The sequence below is a fragment of the Biomphalaria glabrata genome, chromosome 4, assembly GCF_947242115.1.
Source record: "Biomphalaria glabrata chromosome 4, xgBioGlab47.1, whole genome shotgun sequence".
Lineage (NCBI taxonomy): Eukaryota > Metazoa > Mollusca > Gastropoda > Planorbidae > Biomphalaria > Biomphalaria glabrata.
Window position 1 is genome coordinate 47,647,585 of NC_074714.1, and position 21,887 is coordinate 47,669,471.

The 21,887-nt window shown below is 32.6% G+C and overlaps 2 protein-coding genes across 6 annotated transcripts in view; one reads left to right on the forward strand and one right to left on the reverse strand.

The window, feature by feature from the left end:
* Positions 1–736: 736 nt before the first annotated feature.
* Positions 737–7,931, forward strand: LOC106074538 (protein SET). The gene is made up of 7 exons (XM_013235314.2): positions 737–1,169; positions 3,298–3,369; positions 4,075–4,359; positions 5,475–5,557; positions 5,658–5,743; positions 6,052–6,105; positions 7,493–7,931. Exons 1-7 carry the CDS (start codon positions 930–932, stop codon positions 7,513–7,515), a joined length of 843 nt encoding a protein of 280 aa, XP_013090768.1. The 5' UTR covers positions 737–929; the 3' UTR covers positions 7,516–7,931.
* Positions 7,932–10,396: 2,465 nt separating this feature from the next.
* The window catches only part of LOC106074534 (synaptophysin-like), an 81,592-nt gene continuing 70,101 nt past the window's right edge, over positions 10,397–21,887 (reverse strand). For 2 of the 5 annotated variants that reach the window (XM_056027196.1, XM_056027200.1), the window contains 4 exons: positions 20,726–20,915; positions 20,156–20,344; positions 17,819–17,921; positions 13,713–15,909 (listed from right to left, as the gene is read on the reverse strand). In XM_056027196.1, coding sequence (XP_055883171.1) covers positions 15,866–15,909; positions 17,819–17,921; positions 20,156–20,344; positions 20,726–20,915 — 526 coding nt within the window. In that variant the 3' untranslated portion in view covers positions 13,713–15,865. Of the gene's footprint in view, positions 12,061–13,712; positions 15,910–17,818; positions 17,922–20,155; positions 20,345–20,725; positions 20,916–21,887 lie in introns of those variants that run through there. The other 3 variants (XR_008777615.1, XM_056027198.1, XM_056027199.1) reach the window with 3 other exon arrangements.

The following is a 21,887-nucleotide window of genomic DNA, read 5'->3' on the forward strand; positions in this document are numbered from 1 at the left end:
GGTCAAAATATTTTTTTTCTGGGAGGATTCCCCAACCTGGTAACCAATGAAAGAGGTTATCATAAATAATCCACTTTAAAAGATACACTGAAATGCGCAGGCGCAATATTTTTATTTCATCCGCCGCGGAAGCTTAAAAGTTTTTCATCTCTAAGCCTACCGACAAATTTTAAAGTGCCAGACAAGAGTCCACACTGACAGTGGTTTAGACTCAACTGGCGCAAATAAATTAGATCTAAACTTTCTACGTACCAAATGAATTTTAAAAATTCTCCTTATTAAAAATTTTTATGCAGCAAAAAATATATAGGATTAATTAAGCTATTTTCATTGGCATGACTTATAAAGCATTTATAAAATTCTAGAACTATATATATTATAGCCGATATTATTTCAATAAGCGAATAATTTTTCATGAAATAACTGAGCCTATGCTTGTAACTAGAAAATTAAAAATAAAAATGAAAAAAAAATAATGTTTTGTTTTTAGCTATATACTAAACAATGTAATTAAATAAAAACTTGTGGGGGGGGGTATATTAAATCATTAGCATTTTAATGAACTTTACGATATGATGATTACAGAAAAACTTTTTCTTTAAAAAAGTAAAATAAATAAATAAATATATGCAAACAAGTCAACACATTTCAATGATAAGATAAGATACATGTATTAAGAATTCAAATACGTTTCCTCTGATCGTACCTGGCAAGCTTTTGTTGCCGCACTACTTCAGTCTACAATTTGGCGTATGAAAACTAACGAGGAAAAAGTAACGAAAGACGAGAAAAAAGGAAGTGTAGATAGCATTGTTTGTGCTTTCCTTTTTTCCATTGTTTTTGTAGTGTACATTGTAACTTGGAGTCTAGAATTTAGATCGAGACTAGCCTAATTTGCATACTATCATAATTTTAAATAAGTCATTAAAATGCCCGCATCTAAAGCGAAAGAAGCCAAACTGGAAACAAATGAAAATAGTTTAGATGTCAGCGTAACCCAAACCGCACTTGAGGATATTGACGCTTGTCAGACAGACATCGACACGCTGAATGAAAAAGCAAGTGAAGAAATCCTCAGCGTCGAACAAAAGTATAACAAACTGAGAAGGCCACACTACAGCAAAAGAAATGAAATGATTCAGAAGATACCAAATTTCTGGTGGACTGCAGTATCCTTTTTAAAATGCTAGATCATTTGAATTTTGATTATTATCTGGATTGTACATAAAAATTCTGATTTTTATTAGCCTATAATTAGGCTAGGTCATTGATTGAATAGTATTGATTGTCATATTTCAATTTGTAATATATCTCATGGCATGATATATAGATCTAGAATCTAGAGTAATCTAGACTCAATATGACTATGTACAATCTGTCCTTTTTTATTGCTAGATCTAGATAATCTAGATTTGTAATTTTAAGGTATAACAATCTAGTCTAGTAAATCTAATCTATTGACAAGTATTGGTTATTGCCATTGGGCTGAAGGAACAATGTCACTAACAGAGGTGGCAAGGGCAAGTAGCTAGCAGCATCTTTGGACAGGATAGAAGTTCTTAGCATTGGCTGACTAACCAACCTGTAGAGAAGGAAAGCTGTATATCGGAAAAGCTTTAGGAGTCAACCATGAGGAAAAATCGACCCAGTGACCCTTCATCATCATCACTCCTTTGAGTTCCTCATAGAACATAGGGCCTCGACAAAAACATGCCACTCTCCATGGTCTGTTGCTAGTTTTTTTATGGTTTCCCAGTCCTCTCGGCTTCTTCAAGTACACTGCGTCGCTGTGTTCTTTTTGGTCTTCCTCTGCATATTGTTCCCTGGGGGTTCCACTCTAAGGCCTGCCTAGCTCTGTTGCTGGTATCTTTTCTAAGGGTGTGACCAATCCATCTCCACTTCCTCTCTAAAATCTGCACTTCTATATTTTTCTGTCCACTTATCTCCCAGTTTCAGTGACCCTTAGCCTGCCTAAAAGATACAGCTTGCAGTACACAGTGCTACACCCTGGCAGAATGTAGCTGATTCCAAACTGTATTAGCACTCACAATTATTTTATCTTTCTACAGGGTTCGTAGCCACCTTGAAAACCTAGAAAACACCTTGAATTTCATTATTAAATTCAAGGCCTTGAAAAAGCCTTGAATTTAGAAAAAAAAAACGCAGCAAAAACCTTGAATTTTAAAACTGGACCTTGAGTTTGTTCTCTCCTGATAAAATGTGTTTATTTTCGCTATTTATCACTGCGGTAACCTTCGTTTTTTCTGTTACATTGAGCTGACCAGTGATGACATATCTACACCGCCTTTCACCCACTTGTGAAGCGCGACCTTGTGATAGAAAACGGCCTTAGCCTTGGCTCGAGTAAGCATTTCCCTAATGTGTAGGCTACACCACTCTGGGCCCTCTCTCACCTAAAATCTTCTTGTTGTAACAGAGTGACTTCACGTGGAAAGTCTGTATATCATCTTATTACGCCCTACGTGTCATGCATCTAGTCTTGCATGTTAGTCAACAACTTAAATTTTAAAAGTCACTGGTTTTCCTGGCTGGCTCAGGCAACCCACTCCATGCTCTAATAGCACTGGGGAAGAAGGAGCACTGGTACCAATTTGTACTAGTCCATGGAACGAGGAATGTGCCTTTATCTTTGTGTCTTTCTTAATATTTTATTAGATTTTGTATTTGGAGATTATGGTTCAGTGTTTAAGTATAATTGCTACTTTACTTTTGAGTCCTCTCGATTCTTCTCATCTAGCTAGAAATAGTATCTAGATTTAGATCTAGTGAAGATAATTCGCGCTTAACCTGAAAACTCTGTGAATTTTGGTCAATTTAAGGATATATCGAGAGATACATCTAATGTCTAGATTTCTCTAGAAATATGCTAAATCTAGATTTACGCTAAATCACTAGAATCTAGTGAAGAAATCTAAAATTCTACCTTCAATACCTGGAAAATCATTCATGAAATTGGATATGGACCCTGTTTCTAGGTTTCTGTCTACTGTAACTTGGTATTCAGTGTCATCATGTGGGAAATGCTGAGGCAAGCTTATCATGTAATTTAATCTGGTCATGGAAATTATTTAGATTAATAGAAGTTAAAACTATTTCTATTTTAATTTATGTTTGTCCAACCTAGTCAGATTGGAATACTTTCATACAATAATAACTATATTATTTAAAATATTCTTTTATTTTATTCTCTTAAATAACCCATAGATTTGTGAATATTAGTATGCTTGTCTTCTATTATTATTACTAAGTTGGTTATGTTTCTTGACTGTGAATTAGTTCACCAATCATCCACAAATATCAGCCATCTTGACCAATGAAGAAGTAGACTGTATCCAGAGCTTAACAAATGTAAGTAACGATATTCAATGATTATAGAATGAACACAAGGGACAGATAGGGCAAGATATTTTATATCTACATTTAATGTCTAATTTATTACATTTGCGAAATAAAAAAAAAAAGCTTATCTAAGGGAAAGAACTCTGCACCTACAACTCTATCTATAAAAAAATGTAGATATATCCCTTATTCTATGCATAACACAAAATTTATTACTAATAATTAATAGACTAATTGGTTAATTTTTTAATTGATTTAATGTTTTGTTTTGTAAAATAAATAATTGTTTGCAGCTTCAACTTGATCCGAGAATGTGTGTGAGAAATAAAGGGTTTAATTATCTTAAGGGAGAGTCAAAACCCTTCATATTTAGCAGTATCTGTTAATACAGAAGGATTAATTTCCCTTGTTGGCATAAAAAAAAATTAATTACCAGTAATTCATTGACTTGTTTTTTTTTATTTTTTATTGATTCATATCTTGTCTATACCAATGAATAATTGTTTCAACTTGATCTGAGAATGGGTGTGGGAGAAATAATGTGTACAAACGTTTTACCTTTACCAAACAGCCTAGTTCAACTTTTGGAACTAGGGTGTGCTTGCTGTATAAAATAGTCTTAGAAGTTGGTTATGATTTCAGTCATCACATCATAGCTTACTCGATTGTGCTCTACCTTAAAGCATTTTATTTTATGATTATATTCTTTTACAGGTGGATGTTGAGGAGTTTGAAGATATAAAGTCGGGCTACAAAGTAACATTTACATTTAAACAAAACCCATATTTCACTAATGAGAAACTTGTCAAGGAGTTTCACCTAGCCAGTTCAGGGGAACCACAGTCTAAATCAACTGAAATTCAATGGAAAGAAGGGAAAGATCTTACTAAGGGAAGTGCATCTGAAACCAATGGGCGCAAAAGAAAGATTGAGCCAGCTCTGAGTTTTTTCACTTGGTTTACTAACAATACAGATCCTAATGCTGATGAGATAGCCGAGGTAAAATTGATAAAAATAGAGCTATAGCTAATAAGTTATTTTTATTGTCTTTGCCAAGCTTCGTGGATCTCTCATTTAACTCCGTAACTATGAGCCCATGGTTGATTTTACCCAGCTGTAAAGCTTGGATCAGCACTGGCAATGTGGGTGTTTTAAAATTTTTTTATTCGTTTTTTTTTTTTTTTTTGTACCATGTTTTTCTGTGCTTAAAACATTATCTTGGATAGTTTCCCTTTGCTAAACATCTGAAATTCCCTTCTTTGAATGTTTTTTTTTTTTACAGAGAAAGATTTTTTTTAAAGAGAGGTCTTAGATTTATGTTCTGGGGGATAGTGATGTAGAATAAAGAGCTCAGAACAATCATTTTATATGTTTCATTGGTTTTTATATAAAGTTATGTCGAAATATGAATAAGTATCAAATAATAATTTTTTTTTCTACTTTGGCTCATAATATATTTCCTAGATTATATCTAATCTAGACTTGACTTGTCCATAGTGATCAGTTTTCATTTTTCCAATAGTAGTGATATGGATAATTAGCACAAAATGTCCATTTTATGTGGTTTTGGATGAGTTATCTCTATAAAGTTTTGTAACAACATAGATAAATATGATAAAAAAAAACTATTTATATTTCCAATATGGATCATAAAATTTGTCTAAGAACAGGTCTAGATCTATATCATGGCTTTTTTGCAGTCATTAAGTTTTTATTTTAAAATTTCAAAAATTAATACCGGTATGAAATAATTATTTATTTTTTTATTACTTTGTGCTATATAAAAATGACATGCATTCCCCCCTTTAATTCTATACCAAATATAATAATATCATTTTCTAATAAAACAACAAAAAAGTTATACAAGTTTAATCAAAGCATTCTTCACACTCCAAAAGGGTGAAAACATTAATTTCACCCAAGTGTGGAAAATAATTCAAAAAGAGTTAAGTACCCCAGTATTTAGGTAGTTACTGACCTAACATTCTTTTCCATTGATGAGAATAAAATCTTACTATTTTTGTTTCTGGTTGTAGAGATTTATCTTTAGCTGAATAGGTCGGTGAAGTGCTCTACCAGGTAACTAAATAGTAGTTTCAAAATGTATCTTATAGGTGATTAAAGATGACATGTGGCCCAACCCCTTACAGTATTACTTAGCCTCTGAAGGTGGAGCAAGCAGTGATCATGGAGAGAGGTGAGAGTTTGTTTGTTTTCTATTTATGTTGCTTTAATTTTGCAAAAAAATTATCAATATGCTCAATATGAACTGGATATTGTTTCATTGACATAAATAGTGATGAAGAAGATGAGGATGATGAAGAGGATGATGAACAAGATGGATCAGCTGTTGTTATTGGAGATGAGAGTGAGGAGGATCAAGGTATGTTTAAAATACATTTTCTCAGTTTTTGGTTACCAGTAGTATCTTGAGGTAAATGCTCTTAAGACTTCTGTTGCTGACTAACCCTAACCTTCTGTTTCTGATTGCAGATGTTTTAATTGATGTACACATTCTGATAGTCCACGCACTAGTGTAATAGTAAAGTTCATTCTTTGTTTGCATCAAAATTTATTTTTTCTGGGTGTTTTAATCCTAATTTCTATTTTGCATTATTAAAAATAAATTGTACTTATGTGATACAAAAGGATGGTAAAAAGAGTTCTTGATGTAGTTTTGTTTCATTCCAGAAGTCTACGTTGATGAAAAAGATGATGATGATGATCCAGAAGGAGAGGAAGAAGGTAAGATTTGCTTGTCATTAGACAAACTTTAGTGCGATGTGCTTCCTTTACTTGACAACTTCAGGTCTATATGGGAGTTAATAAGTCAAACGCCTTGTTTGTGTTGTTATTGCAAATGTATTCACTCCACATTACTAAATGCTACTTACAAGGTATATTTTTCTTTGTCATTACTTTGAGTACAATTTGATATTGTGACAAGTAGGCTTTGATCTTACTGTAATACAATTAAAACTAAAAAATGTATGAGCAGAAGTGAAAAATTCAGTTAATATTTTAACAGAAATTAAAGTTAAAATCTGTACACATTTTACTGAGGAAATAATGTTCACTAGATTTAATTCTCTCAGTTCTCTCCCTTTTCCTTTTTAAGATTCAGTGTATGGATTCCTTACAGAATTTGATAATTTGAAAGACCTAAGACAGAAGAAATTATTCTGTATAGGTTATAGGAGAAAAAGTTAAAGTTCCTCTTTCAGACCTTGCGATCTATAGGGAAGATGATGTAAAGGTTATCCCTTTCTGTGGCCAACGGTTAACGAGGATGTCATGTGGCCAGCGCTACAACCAACCACCTTAACTTTTCCTCAACTTATGTCAGGTACCCGTTAGAGCTGGATGGACTCAGGCATCCAAAGATCCCGAAATTAAAACTCCCAGTCTTCAGAGGGCAAGCTCTTTACCGCTCAGCCAGAGCACCTCCATATAGGTTATAAACTAAGTCACAATAACGTTCTTGTAGTCTAGTTGTTTTTTTTTAACAGGCCTTCTTTGGTTTTAATTGTTAAAATATGTAAAAGTGCTTTTCAGTTCCTGCTATACAGATATTTTTTTTCCCATAACTCTCGATAGGTCATTGAATTTGCTAAGTAATGTTGACCAAACAGCCAAAGCTTTTTTTTTTTTTTTTAATGAGGCTTGGTCCTAGAAATCTTTTTATTTTAATAGCCAGAAAAATACTTTATAAATGATAGGTTTGATATTAACTTTTTTAAAGCAAATTAATACGCTAGTATAATATAAAAATAATAATAAAAACAACAAAGCTTATATGAGTGAAACTGTATCAATTATTTTGAATCAGTCATGCAATTAATTTTTAATAAATCTAGACTAACAATAATAAATGTATGCGATTGGAAATATTTTAGTTTTTGTTTAAGGCAACATTTATGCTTTTAGCATGCTCACTTTTGTGGGGGGGGGGGGGGGAGTATAAAGGGAGTATCTCCCCAAAGCTTCGTACATTTCCAATAGTTAAAAAAAATTAAGTAATTACTACTATTAGCTGAACAAGCTTTTTAAAAGAACGTTTTAAAAATTATTAACTGTATTCTCTCATACATTAGTAACATTACAAATCATTGTTTTTTTTTTATGTTTACAGATGAAGAGGAGGATGGAGAATAAGCATGCTTTGAGAATGTTTGATCTGTATGGAGATTCTGGTGTAGCTACTGTTGTTGTGTATGTACATTTGAGGCTGAGGCTGTAACACATTGACTGTGTATGTCTACAATGTTGGGAAGAATTTTTAATGATCAAGTCAGGCAGCAGAAAGTGTTTGAATTGTACGAACACGCAAATGAAATTTGTAAAAGCACTTGTCAATGTTTAAGAAACCATTGGTATTATTTTTATTTTGAATTCATTTCATCTTTATATTTTGATCATCTTTGTATTTTTATAGCTAAACCATTGTGTCTCAAGTGGTGTGTTTATAGACAAAGTGCTTTGTTGTTGGCTTTATTATTTTTTTTTTAAATATCAACATGTCATTGGTAGAAATATGAATAAAACAAAAAATAAAAACCCAGCTAAACCTAGATGTGTCTGGCGCTTATACTTTTATTACACAAAATGTTCTGCTGTTTGCTTTAGACTAGAACTAATCACAGGGTGCCTAATTGATATATTTCAAATATCATTTAACAGCATTCATCTTTAAAAATCATTAGGTTTTTTTTTTTTGTTTTACAATTTATCTATTTTCTCCAGAAAATTAATAAATTATGTTAATTAAATTGCATCGCCCCTCCCTAATTTTATTGGTCCAAACTATTGTCCACCTCAGCATTACTACTAAAGCAATAACAATACAGTTGCAGATACACACTAATAAACAACATTCCCACAACCAGTGCTTCATGAATTGAGAGCCTGTGTATTTCTTGACTGAAAAATAACCTTGAAACTTTCCGGCTGAAAGTGGAATACAAGCGTTGTTCTGCCAACTGTCCACGTTAAATGGAATGCTCTTTCTCGCCTCTATCAAATTTAAACTGCATACATGTTTTCATTACACTACCTGGTAAAGGGATCCATTTGGATGTATGGGCAGCCTACAAGGGAATCATCTATTACAGGGGTGGGCAACCTTTTTGTATCGAGAGCCGTATAAAAAAAATTAGGAATGGGAGGCCACATATATATATATATATATTCTGGTACGGTAGCTAACTTTGTATAATGTCTTGTAATTGACATGTATACTGTATTACACATTTACATTTCATTTTCTTACACTCTCGATTACAAGAGTTAGCAGTTTCTGAAACTGAAATATTTGTTTGAATTTCGTTATTGCCTTTTTTTACATCACACAAAATTTCTGTTGTGTAGTTGTACCTAATGTGAAGTGTTTGATTACTATCGCGTATAATGTTGGAACTATCTTACTAGTTGTTATCCGTGTAACTGGTGTCAAACTACACTCAGTCAGCATTGACCTGTTCTTACAATAAAAAAAACAACATTTTCATAGTTGTTTGTGGACCCAAATAATAAGTAAATTTAGCATCAGCCTTTTTTTTAAAGTGTGGAAATACAGTTTCTGGTACCCATAAAATTCCTGTGGAAAGACTGGAGCATCTCAGGTCATAATTTGCTTGGAGGTTTGTCCTCTGGAGCTGAATCAGCTTCTGCATTAAATGGTGAGCCAAGGGTTTTGAAAATTGGTTACAAGTTCTGGACGATTTAAAATTCGCTAATTCCACAATCCAACCATTTCACTAGAAATAGTTTCACCATTCAGAAAAGGGAAAGGACAAAATCTGTTTTCACTTGCTTGCCCAGAGAAATGGGGGAGGGGGGTAGCTTTGCTTGAACAGATGTCACATGCACGTGTTTCCTGTGCAACCAACCCACTGCAATACTTCCGATGAAAAAGATAAAAGTGTCTTTCACTCTTCATTAGAAATATTAGTAACAAAGTGTGTCCTTCAAGGAACATAATTTCTTCCCGTATTCTTCCCAATGCCTTGTCCATGCTAAGCCACCTGATACTACTGTGTTACCGAACATCAGAATGTTTTGTTTCCAACTCTTCAAGTACTTTTCGGAACTGCCTGTGCTTAAAACCCCTGGCTCTGATAGGTTTGATCACTGAGATACTTGGGTCAACAATATGTTCGATTTTCAATGCAGCTTGGCGGAAACTTTCCCGTTTACTCCATTTCGAGTTTATGGTTGGAATAAGTAGGCCTACTCTTTTATTTAGTACAAAAAAAAAACTCTCAGTAAAGCTCGTGTTCCATCGGTTGTTACACTTGTTCCAAGCCAACACTTTCAACACAGTTCTTCAAAGCATTAAATATATAATGGCTTGAGTTTGTGTCTTTGACTGAATGTTTCGACATATTGCCAATAAGAATAATCTTCAATTACTTTCAACTTTTTAGAATGACATGACATTTAGCCCCTTCATCAGAAGTGATAAGAAGTTTCAATAATTTATATAGACATTTAAAATTATTTATTTTTAATATGTGTAATATGTGGGCTGTTTCTGAAGGTGTCCGCGGGTCGCAATTTGCCCACCCCCTGATCTATTAGGATGTTTTGCCCCCATAGCAACGATGTTGTCAACTATTTGAAATCTTCTGTATATAATTCTCTACGTCGCCCAACCGTGCAGGATACCACGCAGACTCTCTAACCCTCGATGAAAAAGTCATGGAAAGATAACTCTTTTATTTCTTAAAGTCGGACTAGAGTTACCGGTACCCCATGTAACTTTCGCAACGACAGAAAGCCCGGCTCAGATAAAAAGAGGGGGGGGGGAGGAGAATAAGTAGTCTCTGTTTGTAACCGTACGGGACACCACACACACGATGTTTGCCCAAACCCACCCCATTTGGACAACTGTGTCTTTCAAGAAGTGTTCACCAGTCACTAAATAGCGGCATTTGCTACGCTGCGGGTTGGCTACTAAATTTAATTTCATCACATTCTTTATGATGCAAAACTGTTGAGTCCACAGCAATTAATTTATGAGAAAAATAAAGCCAAATTGTTTAAATCTATGTTTTATTGATAAGTTGCAAAACATCCACAAATAAACCAAACAACAACACATGGCTTGAATTATATAGAACTGCTTCAATCCTATTGCATCAGCTGAGGAGCCCTTTAGGTGGAATGATTGGATTTTGACTAGACATCTACTAGACACACAGCCACTGATGGCAACATATTAAACACAAGTTCTAAGTTGAAAATGATTTGATGACATTGAGAGTCCGTAGAAAAAAACAATTGACAGTTATTTAAAATAATGATCTATCTATACTTGAAAATGTCATGCTGACACTTCAGAGCTTAAACATTTGATGATGGATGAATGAGAAAACATTTAGTGTGGACTCATCAACTCTGAATTATTTCTTTAGACAATAAACAAAAATAAACTCTGTGCAAATAATAATGATGCAGAGGATGAATTAAAAAAACAACTCTTTATATAGTAACATATACATAAATGGTATAATGGTATGTATTTTATATATGCAAGTGATTTAAATGAATTTTAAAAAAGTGTTTTTTGTATATTCCCGCTTTAAAACAATTACACCATATTTCAATGTGTCAAGCAATTTTTTTGAATGATGTCACTTTCTGATTGAGTTCATTAATTCTAAATTTATTATTTTTTGAGTATAAATAAACATGTAGAGCATAGACACATGTAATGGTGGTCTGAGGGACAATAGCTCTGTATTTGAAACCTAGAATCAGCTTCTGATTGTGGATTGACATTATTATTCCTAACACTGTAAAGTTGAACTCAAAAATATAATAATGAATACATGTATATCAAAATTACAGGGTAATAGCCCACAGGTCCCAACACCCATGATTCAAATAAAATTTCTCCCCTATTGAATCTAGATAAGTTAATTAGTAGCTGCATATTTCAAAAGAAGATTTAAAAAAAAAAAAATAGATGAAGACATTCCAAATATCTGGCAAATATACAAATGGTTTAATCAATGACATTTACTAGTTTCACCACAACTTACAATGACAAATATTGGTTGACATATATACATATAGTTATCCATACACTTTACATATATACTCTAAACCATACTTAAACGATGACTCTATAAGCTACAATAGTTTGGGATCATGTTAACATGAAAGAGACGCCCAGGTTTACAGTACACTAAATAACTGAGTGGTTTATTTCCTTCAGAACAAAAAGTTGTCTACAAAATGATAACAAAACACCCCTTTAGAAAAAAAAACACACACACAAAACAAATACCTAGAAAACAAATCCATTAAATGTTGCAGTTCTAGATATACTTGCAAGTAACAAAAAAAAATGTAAGCAAAGATAAATGTCTTGTGTTACTTGAAACAAATCACAGCATCAAGAATCAAACTTTCTCAAAATTTAGTTTTACTTGTTCATAAATATAATTTTGGTTTGCAATTAATAATAAATTTGTTTATTTAAAAATGTACATTTATAAGCTTGTCATGAAGACCTAAATGTATTCATACAAATTTAGATTTAAAATTCAAGAATAAGCTGTTGTTTCCTGCTAGTGATGGTAATCTTCTCAACTTAAAAAAAAAAAATCTATTCTTGTTGTCTTCAAAGTTGGCAGGGACAATGAAAAGCTCAAAGTTGGTATCAAGCGGTACAATGAAAAGCTCAATGATAACCTGGAACAATGTATAGGAACAGCCAATGAGAGAAACAGCTTATTTCTAGCAATAAGAACATAAAATTTTATTTAATTCGACATCAAAAACAATATATTCTGGTGTTAGCAATTTTTAATTCAAGTAGGTCTAGTCATTACATAATAGTGAAAAGTGGAAACATAGAAGCACTATTCAGCTAACATTAACTAGATTATAGATTCTACCTGTTCATTACAAAATTAAAGCTTCTAAATTCAATAACTTGATCTTTTTAATCTAAGCAGTTCAATTAGAAGAAATGTCTTAATAAATGCAGCACCATTCTTACCTGAATAAAGCCACACCCAAAAAAAAAATTTAATGCAGTAAATTCATGTTAATACAAAATATCATTCTGTAAGGACAATGCAATATGCAAATAAGCTGATAGTGTAAAAGCGTGCCTTTCGAATAGTCAGAGTCTAGAAAAACATTGGTCCACTGAGTGTGATCAGCAAAAAGTTTGCCACATTTTGTATTATGTATGCACTATCAAGGGGTCCATCACATACGGTGACACTAAGCAGCCAAAATCAAAGATGTCTGTCCTCGGCAATCGCTAAACAGGTTTTATGGGAAAAAATGTTAATTTCTCTTTAGATTTGTTGTACTGCAAGTTCAGAAACATTGGCCTGCAATCTAAATGTAATGCAATAAAACCTTCAAACTTTAAAATGCATTTGTTTCTGTGTTAGTAATCATCCACTTTAGTGTACATAAAAACAAAATGACTAAAACAGTATAAGTCACAATAGTTCAGCTTTTCATGGTAAATGCTGTGTAGGGAATAGATGGTGAATTTCTGTGCATTTTTTGTAACAAGGGCCTTTCAAAATAAAAAAATATATGTACGATTCCTTTATGATTAAAAATAAAACTCTAAATAGTGTCTCAATATTTGAAATCAATAATTGAAAATTCAACCAAAAAAAAAAAAATTAAATTAAAAGACTCTTTCACGTACCATTACTTCAAACTTAAAAAGAACTACATTTGCCCCCTAAAAAGGGTATATCTATGTAGAATAGTAGTTTTAAAAGATCTTTTTGTCATAAATTATAAGTTCTCTAATTAAATTGACTATATCGGCTAATACAAATGTAACATGACTATAGGGGAGCAATATAATGCCCAGATGGTTCAAATATTAAAAAAAACAAAACTTTTTTAATGGGTTATATAATTTAACTTCTCAAATTAATATATTTATTGAGACTCCTAAGTGGTAATTCATTCAAAACTATAGGTTGGAAAAGAAAAGAAAATGAAGAATTGCTCAATTTGTTACTTGCAATGTCCATAGGTTACGTAGATCTATACTTTAATTTTAAGAATACATTTACAAGCAATAGAGTTTTTTGTTTTTTTTTGTAATATAAGCTATAAACCAATTCCTTTTTTAAACTCAATAAACCAACCTTTTAACCATGTAAGAAACATTTAAAAATGAACTGTTTTTGACTTGAATAACAATAAAATATTACAGACTTTAGTCCAGTACTTATTTTGGAAGTAGGAACTGGTCCAGACCAACAAACACAAGTGGAGGACAACCAAAAGACAAACTCTACACAGAAAAACAAACACAAGTGGAGGACAACCAAAAGATAAAAACCAACAACTAGACATAGTTCAGAAATAAATACAAGTTCTCTTTAATCTGTTTTGTTTACACACACTAAATCAAATATGTTGAACATTGCTATGTAGTTAATACTTGACATTAGCCTTTCTAAACATGACATTACATAAGCAATAGCAATAGTATAAGTTGTATACATTAGTAACATAGAATATGAATTGGACTGTGTTAAAACAAGGAATGGTAGAGGTAACAGAAACAAAACAAAATTTGAAGCCCATCTTCAACAAAAGCTCCAAATGAGTAATGAAGCAATCACACAATGCTAACAGTGGATCATGATGAGGCAGACATGCAGACACATGCACAGCATCGGAGAGTATCAGTATCTAATAGTTCTAAAACTAAAAGACAATAAATACAAACAGGTTTCCTTAAAACAAATAAATTAGCCACTAAATTGATCTCCTTTCATTCCTTTGTTATTTTCACAATTCTTTGGAAAGATTTACTGAAAAGTATGCTCTTAAGAAAGAATGAATTCACTATTTTCTTAAATACCATTTTAAAGTGCATACATCTGTTAATTAAATATTATTAGAATTTAGTATTTAAAGACTTGCTTCTCAGGTCAACAAACTAGCAGAATTTTTTTTATTTCTACAAGAACTCTAACATACAATAACAAGAAATCACATCTGAGGAAATATGCAACATTTGTTGCAAATCAAAATCTAATAATTATTGTAATAATAATAAATCAAACCACATAAAACTAAATTTAAATAATAACAACCCAAAAATACAAAAAAAAAAACACTTTTTAGCCTGAAAAAACTTTCAAAAAACAAAATAAAACACAACCAATCACCAAAAAAAAAAAAATCAGAAAAAACAAAATTCAACAAAAGCAGGAAATGTCATGCAACAAGATCCAAAAAGCACTGAAGCAAATTTTGATGTTTTGAAACAAAATTGAACTATAATAGTCTTTAAAGTTTGTTGTATTTTGTTTTGCTTAAACAGAAAAAAAAGTGAGTGTTTGCAATTATAAAGATGATATAGATTTATATTAAGTTATTTTATCTTAATCTTGTAATGGCAATAAATTCTTGAAATGGTATTTTAAACAAAAACTGAAGGAAGGTGGGGTGAGTAGAGTTGGCAACAAGTGGTTTACTTACACAAGATATGGGACGTCTGCTGACAGTTGACTTTACTTAGTAGTTATTTCCAGAGATAGGACTATGTTGGTCTGAGGGGGGAAATATAACATCATACATCATAGCATTGTCACAGTCAAATAAAGGGACAGCATCATACATGCTGCACGAGAGCGTTGAGCCCAAGTGGGACAGAGTTCAAGGCGGAAAAAAAAATATTTAAAAAACGCAAACAAAATTCCACACTTACCAGCAATTTAATGTTAGCACGAATACAAAGTAACATTTCAAAGGGTTCTCAAAAAAAAGATACATCCCAACACCTAGATGTTAGTTTAGAATAGTGCTGTTCAGAAATTGAATGCCTTTAATACCTTTCAATCTTAGGACCAAAATTTCCAGAATAGATCCCTTCCCTGACATTGCATTTAAGTTTTTAAACCAAAAAACTCTAGTTGGATTTCCAAATGACTGTGTGCATGCCCAAGATAAACAGAGTTGAGGAGGATCTATGTCTTAAAGGAAGGGGGAGGGGGGCTCAGCTGCATCTAACGACGTTTTTCAACAAAAAAAAACTTTATTTAAAAAGTCAAACTTCCTTAGAAACAATCAACTAGTTTTTTTTATATGCCTTTTTTTTTATTAGCTCATGGAGTGAGTATATCAGCAGTTGATTAAAATAAAATAAAAATTACTAATTAAAAAGACTAATAACTAGGTGTTGATCAGATCATGAAATACATTGAAAGAATTGTTGCAATAAATCAGCAACGTAAGAACGTGGAGAGAAAAATAATTCATTGAAATTTTCGGTCAAATGTAAAATCTCAACTGTTGAACCTTTGAAATGTTAGCAATCAATTTTAAAAATAAAACAAATCTTTGCATTACAATCAAAATGAAATTCATAATTTAGTGATGATGTATTTATAATGTAACAGACAAACAGTAGTATTCTGTGGAGACACAAACACACAAAGACTAGTCTAGTGCACACATGCCTAAGTCCTCCTCAAAGATCGTAAAAAAAAGGGTTGTCTCAGATGTGATTGATGCTGCTGTCTACAGACTGGGGGGTGCTGGCTGATGTAAAACAGAAGAAAAAGGGGTGAGTCCACAGTTTTACGATTTTATATGTTAAAGTACAATGTACAATGTAACTCATGATCTTTCAACTGGGTCAATGTCCTGTCTTGGGCCTGGTTAGTTTCATTTCACCATAAACTTAAAGCATCATCAACAATAAGCAAAACATAAAATGCATTTCCATTAATTCTATGAAAGAATGCAAGTCTTTGTATATCCATAATGAAAGAGCTACTTATCACAGCCAACTTAAAACTTTGATTGGTCGTAAAGAATTTGCCTATGAATATGTATTTCTATATCTCACTGTTTAAATAAAAAAAAAGAACTCAAATAATGGACTAAAATTAAAACTTATCCAAACTTCTGTTTAATCTATGTATATGAGCGGGAAAAAAAATTCAAATTTATGGGAAAATTTGTTATGGACAAGAGTAAGAAGACTTCAAATTCAAATGTTTCAAGCCATCTTATTAGTTTCCTCATATTGTTTCCTATCAGTAGCAGCTTATACAGAAAGAGAGTAGCACCACATGTTACAATGACAACATTCAGAAAGCAAAATTTTGCTAAGCTCAGAAATATCTTTTGGCACTCCTTCCCACCCCACATGACATGCAGTGATGATTTCAGAGTTCTATGTGCCAGTGATCACAATTTATAGCTCAGAGAAAGAAAATCTATTCACTAGACTGTTACATCTAATAAAAAATATTTAATTTCCTGAGTATGATACAGAAAAAAACAAAACATAGCTAGTTCAATGAAATAATAGTCAAATATTGCCGGTGGATTTCTTTCTAGGAATATGAATGATCTGTTAACAGTCTTAGTAAGTGCCAAAGAGAACTAAAAAAAATTAAGAAATGAGGTTTAAAGCTGTGGAATTATGCCATTTCTTCGGAGCAAGGACAAGTCCTTGTAAAGTCCATAAACATATAATCTAAATCTGCACACACACACACATATTTGTAAGTGAATCAGTTGCAAAATAAAGCTGAAGACTGATAAACAATATTATGAGCATACTTAAAACCATCTAGATGCTATTACTGCTTTATTCATTATATTCAAAGCTTTTTAAACCTTTCATCTATCACTGACATTAACTATTTAAAGACTAAAGCCTAAGTAATTGGGATACTGCAACTGAATGTGCATAATCAACTGCACTTTGCATTATTATGTATCATTAGATATAAGAAGTAGTGAGTATGTTTTTGTCTTTTAATGTGTATATCTTTTGTATAACTTTAATTGTTTTTAAAATAAAGAAAAAGGAAATAAGAGACACATAGATGCATTTTGTCTAATTAAATCTCAAGAGATTGTATTTTTGCTGGAGTTTAAAGATATTTAAAGATATCTTTAAACATTAGCCAAAATTTCAGTTCTGTTCAATTATAAAACGTTCTTGTTATTTCTCTATTTCATTTACTGAAAGATAAGCTTTAAAAAAAAACTGCTTCATTTACAAATAATTCAGCCGCTGGTGCTATCTATTCCTGAAGTCGAGTGGTTTTCTTGCAAAGCTATAGAAAGAGGAATGTGCCAAGACAATGATAATATATTAATAGTATTAGCATAGCAAGATTCAGTGACATACTGAGAAACAGCTATCATTTGCTGATTTGACCTGACTCACACAATCATTCAAAAGCTAGTCTATCCATAGAACAAATCACACATATCAACATCACAGAAACAAGTTCAATGCTCACCTACCCACCTTACCTACATCACACAAAAAAAACCCACAGTCAACAGCAATGCAAACAAACTAAATTAGAAGTTAGTATGACCACTGTCCTCAGTACACATGCGTTTTCAGTGGCTCAAGTCAGCAGAGCAGCAGAAGAAAAGGACAGGCGTTAGACCTTTTGTGGGTCATAGTCGGACACAGTACCTGGCTCTGTAGGTGGTTTGCTTGTCAGTTTAAACCATGGAGTCTCCTTGTAGATGAACCACAGGTTCCCAATCCAAACTCCAAAGTTAAGAAAACCAAAGATCTAGAAGCAGAAAAAATTGGTAATTGAAATAATCTACATATCTACCCAAAATGTTTAAAAATAGAAAATAAAACTTCGACAAAAACATAAAACTAGCAACATGAGAAAAGAAGACTGATGTGTAAAGCATGGGGAATGATGGACCACTAATCAGTAATAAATGATATAGCTTCTAATCTGAGCCAGATTTCAGTTAATGCTGTGGTAAGGATTTGGGATTTTAAAGAGATATCTATTTGAAAAAGTAAAACCAGTCCATCATACTGATGAAAATGATGACTTCATCCTCTGGCCCATAGACCACTAGGTCTGAAAGCAAACTTTACTAATGGCAGATCTGACGACATCTCAGGACATGGTCCGCAGGTTCTAACTTTTTATTATGTCCTGTAATCAGCCAAGCTAAATAAATAAATAAACATTGAGTCTAGTGCTAATCTATCTAACGTTTGTAATATAGGTCAGTGAGACTGTTTTCCACAACATGATTTTAAAACATAACTTCTCACTTTAGGTACATATTTGCCTTAAAGTGATTGTAGACAATTTTTTAGATTTCTCCTACGTTGGTACTCCAAATCTCTAAATTATGTACCATGTGTGTCGGTGCCGGTACTCAGTGATTAGGTGCGGTACTCAGTGATGAATTGCCTAACTTTTTAATTACTAATATATTAATAATAAATGTTAAAATATAAGAAACGTAATAATTTTTTCTCTACATTGAAAAAGGTGCCGGTACACCATACCGGTGTGTACGTCACAAAAAAAAAAGTCCTGATCTATGGTACATACCTATTTCTGGTGTACAGAATATAGGAAATGTAAATAAGCTAGGTATTTTAATAGGTATGTAATTTTTGTAAAACTTTTTAGTAACTTTTATTATTTAGTTGGCAAGAGGGATCTTTTAATACCAAATCCTTGACATTGTTTAGTGTAACTATTTTATTCTAAATTTCCACCCATCTTCCTCTTTATATTTTCTTATATTTTTTTCTCTCTTTAGGTTAACTTATCTCCTCCTTCCCACATTTCTTCTCCATCTATTTGACTGTATTTTATTGCCTAAATAGTATACACTGGGATAGTTAAAATGATTAAAAGTAAAGTTAAGTTCCCCCTTTCAGACTTTGTAATCTATAGGGCAGATGACGTAAAGATCATCTGTTTCTGTGGCCTACGGTTAACGAGGGTGTCAAGTGACCAGCACAATGACCAACCGCCTTTACTTTTCCCCAACTAATGTCAGGTATCTTTTAGAGCTGTGTAATCTCAGGGGCGACCAAAGATCCCGAAGTATAAAAATCCCAGTCGTCATCAGGATTCAAACAAAGGACCGCCAGTTCAGATGCCAAGCGCTTTACCCCTCAGCCACTACTTATTGAAATGCGTTCATTTATTATGTAAATCATCAATGAAAATATTTTGTAAAAAAGTAGAATTTATACAGAAATTTTGTTAGTCCTTGAGTCAAGAAAGAACTTAGAGACATTATACATTTTAGAATTGCATTTAATTGAAGCAGTTTTTGGAATAATATTATTCAAGTAGATTTACATGCCAAGTAACATTTATATATAAGTAATATAACAGCAAAGTTCTAACAAAGTGAAAATATCTTCACCAGTCTGTTGATTGTGTAAGAGGGAAATTGCATTATGATATATTAGTGAAACCAAAATCTCATATGCAGATATAAAAAATAAAAATCAAGCATATTTAAAAATACACAAAAAAAACAAAGCTTATCTAAGGGACACCTCTGTCAAATATCTCAATACTGCAGGTAATAGCTCCATTTTTCTCTATAAAACAAAATTAATTAATAAACACAAATTTTTTTATTGATTCAAGTCTTGTCATTGACTATCAATAATTGAGCAAAATTTGAACTTGATCAGAAAATGGGAAGTGGGAGAAAAAGCTTGAACAAAATGTAATAATAGAAATAACTGAACAAATACGGCCACAAAAAGTAGCATTTATTTCCCTTTTTTGATACCAAACACAATAATAAATTACCAATAAATAATTAGCTAATTGGGATTTTTTTTCATTGATTCACATTAAGTTGGGTACAACAAATACATGTGTAAAGTTTGAACTTGATCTGAAAATGGGTGTGGGAGAAATAACCTGTACAAAATTGTACCAGACAGACAGAATGAGATGATATAAGCTTTGAAACAAAAAAAAAGCATTAGAATGTCAAGCAATGGTAAATTACTTACTAAGGAAACATTAAGGCTAGCAAAGTTGCCTAAACTCTTGACCTTACAGAGGTCCTTTTGGCATTGGCCAGTACCAAAAATACCTCCTTCCTCTGGGTCAGTGTATGTTTTCACATCACTCACTCCTGCTGCCCAAGCAGAGGAGGCAATAATCCATAATAGGGTCAGAACAACAGAAATGATGAAGTCCTGCAATAGGTATTGTTCAGGTTAATAAAGGTGATGGTAACAATAACACAAGTAATAACACAATTTAGTAGCTCAAAGCATAGACATTTACTTTTCAAGATTCAGTATTTCAAAAATAAAAAGAAGAAAAAAAAAAAAATTTTTTATTTCTTTTAAACATTTAATAGAAGTAATTAAATGGCCTCCTCAAAATAAAAATTTAAACTAAATTCTACAAGCCATTTCTCCTTCCCTTCTAAACACTACTTTCTTCAATTAATTCTTCATTATCACCACAATTAATTCTTTTGAGTCTGTATAAACGAAAATAAAGAAATAAGGACTAAGAACTTTCATTCAACTACTATCAATCTCCAGCAGCTAACAACAAGCAGGACTTACCACAATGACCAGCCTCGTGTTACGTCTGTACAAGTCATCAAAGAATATGTAGAGGACTAGTGCTGCCAGACAATACAAGAAGACTATCACACCCACAAACACATAGAATTCAGCTGATGACTTGGAGCCAGACAACAGGCAGAACTGTTTGGCATCAGTGTCACAAAGCTTGAAGCATTCACTCTCTAGACTGAAAATACACAAATTGACAGACATTAGTAATGAAACTGAGTACATTCACAATAACTTCAAGACCAAGTATGGAGGAATAGAATCTTCAATAACCACTGAACATACCATAGTGTTCCCTACCTAAAGTTAGGTGAAAGTCAAGATATTTGTAGGGACTACAATTAAGGTGGTCATAACAAATCAAAGGGCTCTGACTCCTTGACACCTGACACCTATCACTTAGTCTGTTGGACCGTTGGGGCACCACACAAGATTTGTCTACCCTCCTCCTCCATTCCTCCTGTCTTTTGCTTTGGATAGAACCACTTTTAATGGCTTTTATTTTGTCTTCCCATTGTTTTCTCTGTCTGCTTCTTCTTTTTTTTCCAGGTACTGCTCCCTGAAGGAAGGTCTTTGTGAGCCCTAAAGACCTTGTTATATCATCTCAAATGAGAGAACCCATTGGTTCTGCTTTCCACAAAAGATGTCACATAACCATTATAACAGCATGGGCTAGGTGTAGGTATAGGTCTCAAAGACTAAAATCACTTCCTTCATCTCAGCATATAATAAGCATTCTATTTCCCTAAATTTTTATAACTAAATATGCATTATTGGTACAGTTTTCTATGTTTGCCAAAAAAGGCACACAATTAAAGACTTTTAGGTTTCAAAAACTTTGTATATGAAATTTGACTGAAAATTTTCCTCAAAATTTATACAGAAAAAATATTCAGAAAAAAAATGTTCTGAACAAAAGCTTAAGAAACAAACATTAACAAGTTTACAAAGACAGTTTGTGTGGAAACACAAACTCAAAATCGGCCCCCGAAGTGGTCCACCTAGAGTCTTCACCAGGATTCGAACACAGGACTTCCAGTTCCAAGTGCTTTACCCCTCAGCCACAGCATCTCCACATATTCATTTAGAGTACACTTATATTTTTTAAAATAATTATTATTAACCTTATCCATGCATTCAAAATTATTAA